At 36.3% G+C, this 11,159-nt stretch overlaps 2 protein-coding genes across 2 annotated transcripts; one reads left to right on the forward strand and one right to left on the reverse strand.

Annotated features, from left to right (window-relative positions):
- Nucleotides 1-361: 361 nt before the first annotated feature.
- LOC107958552 (ABC transporter G family member 3) lies at nucleotides 362-7,051 on the forward strand. Its single transcript, XM_016894365.2, has 13 exons — nucleotides 362-709; nucleotides 1,351-1,984; nucleotides 2,099-2,178; nucleotides 2,691-2,977; nucleotides 3,150-3,321; nucleotides 3,577-3,690; nucleotides 4,128-4,256; nucleotides 4,616-4,807; nucleotides 5,430-5,516; nucleotides 5,651-5,923; nucleotides 6,044-6,151; nucleotides 6,344-6,609; nucleotides 6,715-7,051. Exons 2-12 carry the CDS (start codon nucleotides 1,510-1,512, stop codon nucleotides 6,593-6,595), a joined length of 2,169 nt encoding a protein of 722 aa, XP_016749854.2. The 5' UTR covers nucleotides 362-709; nucleotides 1,351-1,509; the 3' UTR covers nucleotides 6,596-6,609; nucleotides 6,715-7,051.
- A 1,784-nt stretch (nucleotides 7,052-8,835) lies between these two features.
- LOC107958551 (heavy metal-associated isoprenylated plant protein 3) lies at nucleotides 8,836-10,816 on the reverse strand. Its single transcript, XM_016894364.2, has 5 exons — nucleotides 10,662-10,816; nucleotides 10,427-10,559; nucleotides 10,056-10,285; nucleotides 9,764-9,857; nucleotides 8,836-9,641 (listed from the first exon to the last, which is right to left on the reverse strand). Exons 1-5 carry the CDS (start codon nucleotides 10,668-10,670, stop codon nucleotides 9,094-9,096), a joined length of 1,014 nt encoding a protein of 337 aa, XP_016749853.1. The 5' UTR covers nucleotides 10,671-10,816; the 3' UTR covers nucleotides 8,836-9,093.
- Nucleotides 10,817-11,159: the final 343 nt, after the last annotated feature.

The following is an 11,159-nucleotide window of genomic DNA, read 5'->3' on the forward strand; positions in this document are numbered from 1 at the left end:
AATAAAAATAAACTTAGTGTGGTGATGGCCACTGGAAGTATATGTGACCCACATGATGTGTATACCTCATTTAATATAGGCACTATCTTATCAACCTTATTAGTCAACATAAAGTATTAATGAAGAGTTGACATCCAGTTCATTATCCCGCCAAAAAAATGGAATCCAAAAATCTGATGTTCAGAAAATTTACTCACTAAAATGAAGTGTTTACAGTCTCTACTCTCTTCTCATATTTCATTAATAAAAATATACAACTGTTATATTAGAACATAGATGAGCAATTAAAAGTGGATTCCAATTTAAAAAGAAAAAAAGAGCAAGGGACAATATATGATGCTAAAGTAATGAAAGATGGAAGCGTATTCAAATGGCACAAACAAACATAATTGATTTCTTTTCTTCTTCAGAATAATAATAATAAAAGCGACGCTTGGAGAAAAAGAGTTCAGGGTTGACAGAGAGATGCCATGCAATGATTAACAAAGCAAAACCAGAAAATATTATATATCCAATGTATCCTTGTATATAAAGATAACAAACTTGGGTCAAGTAATCTAGCAAACATTTGCCCAGTTTTTAGATTCCTTGTTATTCAGGACCGAGGCCTTTTCCTTTTTATCTCACTCTCATCAGCGTCTTCACTATTTTCACATTCAACTCTCTCTCTCTCTCTCATATTTAAGTTCTTTCTCTTACTCAGATCCAGGTTTGTCTCTTTCTTTCACTCCTCTTTAGCTTTTGCCTCCCCCTATTATTAATTTCTAATTTAGTTTGTTTGACATGGGAGCTTAGCTTATTTTGTCTGCTGTTGGGTGTTTAAGTTACTAAGAAGAGACAATAAATTTAAAGCTTTAAGGTTGTTTTTTAGTTGCTTATATGTAGTTCTGCATTAGTTTCATCAACAATCAGTAATTGTACGAAGAAATACATGATGATTTCTGTTCAAAGTTTTGATTTTTTTTCCTAAAGCAGATAAAGTTATGGGTTTCCTTTAGTAAGTAGAAAGTTTTTTTTTTTAATTTTATTTATGTTGAAGTTTTATTTTTTCTGGAGTATTTTCTTGCTTTATTTTGTTTTGTCAATGAAATGGAGCACTGGGTAGTTTGAGTTGCATCAGTGGACTGTATTTTGCTTTGATTTCCTGGCGAATAGATAAGGTTGATGTGGATTGGTGGGTTAACTGTAATTATATGATGTTGGGTATTTTTGGTTTTATTTGTGTGTTTCATTGATTGCGTTTCATTTATTATCTCCATAAAAGTTCATATCCTGATTTTGTTTGAAAGGATATGGACAATCCTTTGTTTTGTTAATCCCGCAATAATGAATACATGGTGTTTTAACTAGGAGTCGTGAAAGCATTCGAAGTGTGGATGGTTAAATATTGCCTGCGGTTTCAGATTGATGTGATCCCTTAATTTCCTAAGTGAGGTTGTAGGAAGTTTCCAGTTCAATTGCAATTGCTTTTTCTACAATCTGAACTTTTGGAAATCACTAGTAGTGTAAATGGATGAAATACAGTCTCAATCAGACCATTATAGGTCTTCATCTTCTTCAGCCAGTAGTCCTGCAAGTAGGGTGCCTGCATTTAATTTTTTCTATTTACGGAAACCTGGTTCTCTCGGACAACCTATCTCATTTGAGGATTCACCTGAGTGGGAGGATACTGATGCTGATGTGAGAGTGGAGGAAGGAGGTGGTGACTCCATCAATGCTGCAACCACATCAGTGTCGCCATCTCTCTCAAAGCTCAATAGTGGGTCCTTGCCTTCACCACGCCTGCCTGAGGGTGCAGCTGTTGCAAGAAAAATTGCTGGTGCATCGGTTGCATGGAAAGACTTGACTGTTACTATAGGGGGGAAAAGGAAATATTCTGATAATGTTGTGAAGGGTTCAAATGGTTATGCATTACCTGGTACAATGACTGTAATCATGGGTCCTGCAAAATCTGGGAAGTCCACACTCCTGAGGGCTATTGCAGGTCATGTCTCCTATGTTGGCTACTCATTGAATGATGAGTTTTATCTTTTTATGTTGTTACCCCTGCTCTATTTCAGATGTTTATGACTGAAATTCTATTTTCTATTGAGTTTAGGAAGATTACCTCCTGCAGCTAAAATGTATGGCGAAATATTCGTGAATGGGGCGAAAATGCACATGCCTTATGGTTCATATGTGAGTTTTAGTTGCATTTTCATGAAGGGTGAAACTTTTTCATGTTACTTTCGTTGCTTCCTATGGTCCTTAGGTTGACAGGGGTCAGTCTTTGCTGGTAAAAGTGACTACATAACATCTTTCTTGTCAAAATTGATGTTCATTATTTATTTAGTTTGCCTCTAGTAAAAAATTGCATTTGGCATTTTGGAATTATATTATGCCCAACTGGCCATACAGAAGTTGAAATATACCTGAAATTTCTAGACAAGTCTCAGTCCACTTTTGTATCATAGATTATAGGAAAATCTCATTGTGTAAATGCTCTTAACTCTTAAGTGATTAATCACTCCTACTCAAGCCTCATGAGTTTGGATTCTATGATTTCCCTGCTTTTGAGCTGTGCTAGTTTTAGTTCTTTTCCTTCTAAAAGTTTATTCAATTTTAGTTGAACAGAAATTGCAAGGAACCATTCTGGGTTACTTCTTCTTCTTCTTCTTCTTTTTTCATAAATTGAAACATCCAATCTACAGGGACTTGTTGACTTGGAAACCACTCTAATTGGTTCACTCACAGTCCGGGAGTATCTATACTACTCTGCTGTGCTCCAACTTCCCGGATTTTTCAGTCAGAAAAAGAGTGTTGTAGAGGAAGCCATCCATGCCATGTCATTGGGTGACTTTGCGAACAAACTGATTGGTGGTCATTGTTTTATGAAAGGACTTCCTAGTGGTGAAAGAAGGCGTGTTGCTATTGCTCGGGAGCTTGTGATGAGGCCACATATCTTATTTATAGATGAGCCTCTTTATCATCTTGATAGGTAGCTTATTTATTTATTTGTATTCTTAATTCAACTCTTAACAGTGTTTTACTTTTTTTTTCCCTGTCTCTTGCATGCCCTACAATGTTTTACTCTCTGATTGGCTTGCCATCTACTTTCCAGAAAATCAACATTATTTATGATGTTATAGATAATATTCTGTTTTATTCAGTGTCTCTGCCCTGTTGATGATGGTAACACTGAAGAAACTTACAAGCACAGGATGTACTCTCATTTTCACGCTTAATCAGAGCAGTACAGAAGTTTTTGGTCTCTTTGATCGTATCTGTCTGCTTTCAAATGGAAACACCTTGTTTTTTGGGGAAACATTAGCTTGCTTGCAGGTAATTAATAATATAATCTGATTATTTTTGCTAATCCTGTCATTGTATTGATGCTTATCAGTTGTGATTTCATCATGTAGGCATCATTTGATGAGGAAGAAAAGAAAGTCCATTTAAAGATAACATATAGCAAGTAAAATAAGATAGAATACGTTTATAAAGATTTGAATATATTATATATATATTTAAACTTTTCATTTGAGTACCTGCTGTGGCGTCTGTTTATTCTAATTTATCTCCCTTTTCTCAATGAAGCACTTCTCAAATGCTGGATTCCCTTGCCCAATAATGCAAAGTCCTTCTGATCACTTTCTCCGCGCCATAAATACAGATTTTGACAGGATCATTGCGATGTGCAAAAATTGGCAGGTATTTAATGATTCTCATTCTTCATATTGTAGTTCAAAGCCTTACTGCACTTGGAACAAGTAAAGCCCCAAAATAAAAGAGTACGAAAAATGCCTCAAACTTGGATCAGATCTCAAAAGCTGTTGGTCCATGTTGGCTAGATGATAAATTAAGAGGATTAAAGTGCTTGTGAAGTGCATCATATTATTTTGTTTTACAACTATAATATATTTGGTACTACCACGAACTTGACCTTGCCCATTATTTGTGGCTGCACCTTTTATGTCTTCTAAATTAGAAAAATTGCCAATGGTGAGTTTGATTCTATCAAAATGGAGGCCTTATCGATCTTGACTGTTTCTATGGTTTAATATTTTACATTTATAAATGGCTTCTAGTCTTTAATGTTGCTACTTTGGAGTAATTTACTAATAATATGAACTGCTACATTGTGACAGGATGATAATGGAGACTTCTCAGCTGTGAACATGGATACTGCCGTTGCAATATGTACTCTTGAGGCAACATATAAATCATCAGCTGATGCTGCTGCAGTTGAAACTATGATAATGAGACTCACTGAGAAGGTACAATTTGTAGTTTTATATGTGTTAAAGTTGAACTACTTACAATTTCTCGGCCTTGACTAATAGGAAGCTTTAATTACCTGTATGACTACTTCTTGTATGAGGCATTTGTTAGATTTGAAACTAATGATGCTCCCAAATCTTACTGTTTTGGTATACATTAGAAGAAACAGTTTAATATACCTCATGTCCTCAAATTAAAGGTTAGCATGAGCAAAGGTAAGTGGATGACGGAGTGTAGTTGGCTGACATATATATACCTTGTATCTTAGCATTTTTCATGTATGACTTCCTCAAAGTTTTGTGGTGGCTATAGGCTAGCCTTTGCAATTTTCATTCACTTTTGTTGCATTCCACAGGAAGGGCCACTTCTCAAGAGCAAGGGCAATGCTAGCAATGCCACACGAATTGCAGTATTGACTTGGAGATCATTGTTAATCATGTCAAGGGAATTCAAATACTACTGGCTTCGTCTAATTCTTTATATGCTTCTTACATTGTGTATTGGAACTATATTTTCCGGCTTGGGCCATTCTTTGTCCTCAGTTGTGGTGAGTAAATCCATTGTATAAGATTCAAAATATCTTTGCTGTTATGTTTTTGGTAAATTTGACAACCATTTATATGGATATTATGCACATATCTATAGTTGTTATAGTTGCATCTTGTTTATTCTCTTAGGATATTTCTTCTTATTGTTATATGCTTACTTTGTTTATAGTTGGTTTGCCGTAGTCATTATGTGCTAATGTCATGCTTTTATGGTAAGTTGCTGATAGTTATGAGCTGCTCAGTTCTTCTACTACTTTCTTCTGCGAACTTGGAATTTTCTCAAGTAATAATTTAAAAACTGTCATTTTTCTGGTACCAAACATTTTTGTCAATTCGCTTTATTCATTGATGTAATGATAGTCATAGCGATGCATTCATGGGCATGCTTGTAGCAAATTAGGGTATGAACTTTTTGTGATAAGAAAGTAGAAAATGTAGATTGATTCACACACGAGAGCTCATCATAATGATTCTTGCCTCACCTCTTTGATCCATGGATGAGTGCTTGCTCTATCATGCTTTTTGAATTTTAACAGTTTGGATTTGTATTCTGAACGATAACTAAATCACTTATGAAGTATGAGTGCATTTCTAAATTTTATTTATTTATTCTTATTGCAGACAAGAGTTGCTGCTATTTTTGTATTTGTATCATTTACTTCACTTTTAAGCATTGCTGGAGTACCTGTGCTAATGAAAGAAATCAAGGTGATCCTTATCATTTTTTGTTCGATTATGATGGCTATTTGCAAAGTTGTATGATTGGTCCTTTTCTTTCATGCTCAAATTGTGCTTTCTTTTATACGAACAAAAAAAAATGTACTTACTTTTTTATTTTGCAGATATATGCAAGTGAGGAATCAAACCAACATTCAGGAGCTTTAGCCTTTCTGTTTGGGCAACTACTCTCAAGCATTCCCTTCCTATTCCTCATCTCAATATCATCAAGTCTTGTCTTCTATTTCTTAATAGGACTACGAGATGAATTCAGCTTGTTGATGTACTTTGTGCTGAATTTCTTCATGTGCCTCTTAGTAAATGAAGGATTGATGCTGGCTGTTGTTTCTTTGTGGAAAAATATTTTCCAGAGTGTCTTAACACTTGTAACCATACATGTAAGTTTTCACTATATAAAAGACAAGTAATCTTTGCGTGCCTTTATAATTATTTCCATTTCCAGCCTTTAGCTTTTACAAAGCCTTGGAACCTTATGATCAAAATGCATGATGTTTCAGGCGGTACTGATGCTCGCAGCGGGCTATTTCAGAATCCGAAGCGAGTTGCCCAGACCTGTGTGGACGCATCCATTATCATACATTGCTTTTCACACTTACTCCATCCAGGTGTGTGCTTGATTTTAACATTAGTTCGTTTATTCATTATTACAAACCACATAGTTCAGCATCATGTATTTTTCACCATATCAAACTGCATTTGCAATACTCTGTCCCTGTAGGCATTGGAGAATCCATTCTAGGCAATCTTATCATTACTGAATGAATCTTTAAAACTTGTGACTTGTGTTTCTGCCATAGGGACTTTTGGAGAACGAGTATCTAGGAGTGAATTTTGCCATTGGGCAAGTAAGGAGCATATCGGGTTTTCAGGCGCTGCATAGTGCTTATGATATTTCTCCTAGAAGTAACGCCAAGTGGGAGAATGTACTGGTATTGTTTCTCATGGCAGTCGGATATAGAATCCTTGTGTTTGTTTTGCTACATTTTTATGCAAGGAAAAATGTATCCCTACATAGACTTTTCCGGGGCAAACATAATTCAACAGCCTGAGATGAATGAAAGTGGTACTATCATATTTGTCAGCCATTCAAATTATATAATCTTCTTTTATATTTGCTTTGTTCAATCCAATGCCATCATTTATAAATTAGACTTTGAATGTGACCCAGGAAAGGAGTGCCAAACTTTGATGCATCATTCATTGGCACATGAAAATTTTGGAATGTTGGGGTTTTGGCTGACACCGGAAGAAGGTAGCTTTGATTAGAGATCATTGATAACAATGCTCAATGGATATGTTGCTCACAGTTGCAGATTGAATCTTAGTTATGTTTTATAAAGTAGGGTCTTAGCCATTTCATAAGCTTTGCTAGACATCTTAGAATTAAATTACCGAAAAGAAAGAACCTTTAGCATTTTTTTTTCTTGTTTTTATCTCGTTTTCTCCTTTTCCCTTGTCTTGGCAAAATCCACACGCATACGCATCAAAAAGGAGTATTTGTTGAATCCACTTTCCTGATAGGGTCTACTTCCACTCGCATGGACTGCTTTGCTGCATAAATGTCACATTGAGGCATCATAACGATGGCAAATTCATGTACATTTGCACCAGCCACATCATCATACGAAAAGGATGGGTTCTTATTGTTTGTTTTTATGCTCGAGGAAAATGTTAAACTATACATGAAAATGAATGATGAGTCACTGAAAATGAAGGAAACCATTTTGGAATATGGAAACAATGACTGAAAGAATAGAAACAAATATCAAGGGCAAAAAAGTAGATTCTGTATTCACAGAGGGGTTTTGAACTAATAATTATCCCTTTTTCCCTTGGACAGAGATGGATTAGAATATTACAAGTGACACATAGGATTAAACTCAATTAATTACAGCTTTCAATGATTTGAGTTCTATTTTCATATCTGAAAAAAAGGCAAGTATAATTAAAAGAACAGGATCTATTCCAGAAGATCACAATCATGTTCAGGATATCAAACTTGAGAGAGACAATTCTTCAAAGCAGCATGATAAGAATTTAAAAGAAACCAAGTATTTACCCATCAAGTTATAGAGATGTCACGCTCCAGATTGTTGCTCATTCCCATTCCTGAACTTGTCTCTCTCTCATATTTTGTACCAAAGCTTGCAACAAGGTGATGACAACATCTAAACATTAAGCTTTGGTTTATTATTGCACACTGTCCTTGTGGTTGGTATGTCCCCCCCCCCCTTTTTTACTGGGTGTAAAACTTGAGCACAGGGAGAGGACGAGCCTGCCCTGTGTACCTTCCAGGAAATGCTGCATATCGCTCACCCATTTCCAGTCTAGATAAAAGGACAATAACAGAGGCCTATTCGTACTTGTAGACCAGGACAAACAAAGAAATTGATTCTCCCAATCCCAAATAAGGACAAACAAAAAGTAAAGGCGTGAAGTCGCAGGTTTATACACCATTTTTGTCAAATATCTCCCCTTTATGATTCAAACTCTTCTTTATGTATTTTATACAAAAATGACTTCCTTCAGCAAAGATAATTATTCATTTGCCTGTGCTGTGCCATTATTTTCGTTGATTCCACCACCATAGTGAGCAAAGCTTTTGCACGTTCATAAAATCCTGCAGGCAAACAGCATTTATCTCCTCCTCCTTACTTTGAGAGTTTTCCTTTACATTCTTTTTTGGACGGTGGTTGTGCGATCTTGGCGTTTCACATTTCACGGGAACTGAAGATAATGCTTCACTTGTATTGGCAAACATGTATGCTCTTGGGATTTGGGAGAATACAGTTTTTCATATCATATGTATGCTATTGCTTATCAACAAAGTTATAAATCGTGAAGCTGTTATGATATCAAAGAAAAGGAAGACCCTTAAGTAGTTCAACACTTTGGATGGGGTGAAGGGTAGATGAGATATGACCAGATTTTTTAAAAACAAAGAATCCTTCATGTCAAACATTCAGTCAAAAGTATAATTACTAAATCATATTGTGTAAAGCATTTTCTTTCTCCTCTCCTTTTTCCTTTGGGGTTACATAGAAATAAAAAAACTAGTAAATAGTAAATAGCAAATGTCCACATCCTTGGGGCTTCGGGTCATTTTTCTTCATATTTATGGAGTGGCACCAGCCTGTATTCTTTTTTCACTTTAATCGTCACACCAAAAGTAGAAATTTCCAGCTGTGCAAATTAAAACATGACAAGTCCTACAAACCCCTCATCAGAAAAGGTATAGTACTAAGTAGTAGAAAGAGTTTAGAGAACAAAACAAAACACATAGGCCACATAGCAAAATACTACTACTAATCACATTAAAAATGTCAATATTCAACCTTTGTAACAACAAAGAAGATCAAAACCCCAACGTATTGGGAACTTAAAGAGGTTTTAAAGCTCCAAGTTTAACACAAAATTTTCGTTTCCAAGTGAGCTCTTCCCATTTGTTTCTGGTGGTGAGTGGATGAACAGTCTATAGATGGGCATAGAGAGTGCTAGTAGATCTTCCCACTTAGCCGATAAACTATATCATAAACCCCATTTATCCTCACAAAATGGCACAAGCATTAGGATTCTCATCATTAAACATCTGGTGAGGTGGGTGAACAAACACTGGATAGTTCGGAACATAGGCCGGGTAACAATGCCCATGTCCATGCGGGTGTGGGTGCCCATATCCGTACCCATAACCCGGATATCCATAACCAGGATAACTTGGCATGTAGCCAGGGTAACCTGGCATGTATCCATATCCATATTCAGGTTGAACCATAAACTCCATCCTGTTGCCTTCCACCTTAGCACCGCCGCCGCCAGAAGGAACAGCATTAACCTCATTTCCACCATCTCCACCAGTATTGCCACCTTTGTTCTTCTTCTTCCCGCCACCACCCACACCACCACCACCACCAGCAGTTCCACTACCAGCACCATTGTCGCCACTCTCCTTGTTGCCATCTTTCTCTTTCTTAGGTAGCACAATCTCAACATTCTTCTTGAGTTTGTCTTTCAAAACCTCGGCCAAGGCCTTAACATCCATAGTCCCCTTAACCGTGACCAGCTCCTTCTGCGTGTCTACTTTCAACTCCTGGACCCCTGTATCGCCGTCACAAATCAAACGTCAGAAACTAAAACAAGATTCCGACGACGTTATAGTAAAGGTATGGTAAATAAAAATCTTGCTATCTACAGTCCAAAACCAGTGATAAAGTCACCACCTTTGGTTTCAGAGACAATTTTGCGAATCTTTAGAATGCATCCCTGGCACTGGCATTTCAGTTGCACCTTCAAATCCGCCGTCGTTAACGGAGCCTAAGCAAAATTAATAAATAACCAACTTAAATTCAAAATATAAAAAGATTATTAATTTGTTTACTTAAACAGCAGGAAGTAATAAAATTTTGACAGGGATGTGGATTTGAATGCACTTCAATTCAAAACAACATGCAAATGCAGCAATTTGATTGCCGAAAATTAAAATTGAGAATGACAGCAAAAAAAAGATAATACCTCTTTGGGTTTTTTCTCTTGTTTACTATTATCAGAAGGCTGGTTTTTGTCTTTCTCAGGTTTTTTCTCTTTTTTGTCTTCTTTGTTATCATCTTTCTTAGGCTGAGGAGCAATGACGTCAACCTTCTTCTTAGACTTCTTCACGATGTTCTCTTTAATGGCTGTTGGATCCACAGCTCCTGTCACTGTCACTTTGTTTGAGTTGCTCTCTGTTTTCACTGTCTCCACCCCTGCAAAAAGATGAAAAAAAAAACAGAAGAATTGTTTCAAAAACCTGAGAGAAAAAGAAAAATGTAAAACCCATGAACAAACTGGAAATATTCAAACTTCGTTGTTGTTGTTATCGGAAAAAGAAGGGAATATATTTATACCTTCAAATTCACGAACACATTTGAGGATTTTGGAAGCACAACCCTCACAAAGACAGTCAACTTTGAAAACAACAGTTAAGGAACCCTTTTCCTTCTTATCTCCATCTCCTCCTTTCTTGTTACCACTCTTTTTCTGCAACATAGACAAAGAACAACCCATATAATATTATCAATAATGATAAAAAAAATAAAGGAAAAGCCAAAAAAAAAGGAGATATGGTATTTGCAAACCAACCTCTCCCATCGTGAGTCAAAATCCGTTATGCTAAGTGGTTTTGTTATGAGTGGAAATAGGAGGAAACAAAGGGAGCGAGAGAAGTTGGGAGTATATATATATATAGATAGTAGAGGAGATGACATGGTGGAGTAAATGCTGATGATGTATGTATGTATGTATGTATGTATGTATGTATGTATGTATGTTGCATAGATGGTTTTAAATGAGAAGGGGGAGAGGGGTGGCTTAGTAAGGTACTAAAGTGGCGGGGTTTAAAAAAGGGTGTGATTTGTGGGATTGGACGTTGTTGGCTGTTTCTTTCTTTCTGTCTGTTTATGCAGCAGTTGCTTCTTATAACAGTGATTTAATACGCCACCTGCCCCCAAGTACTACCCTCTTTAACACCACTGTACCCTTCATTTATTTTCATTTTAATACCACCGTTCCATTAAAATGTCCCTAAACCATAGGTATGCGATTCATCCCTTAACTAGCTAATTTTGTACTCCATATATG

Source organism: Gossypium hirsutum, chromosome A05 (assembly GCF_007990345.1).
Source record: "Gossypium hirsutum isolate 1008001.06 chromosome A05, Gossypium_hirsutum_v2.1, whole genome shotgun sequence".
Lineage (NCBI taxonomy): Eukaryota > Viridiplantae > Streptophyta > Magnoliopsida > Malvales > Malvaceae > Gossypium > Gossypium hirsutum.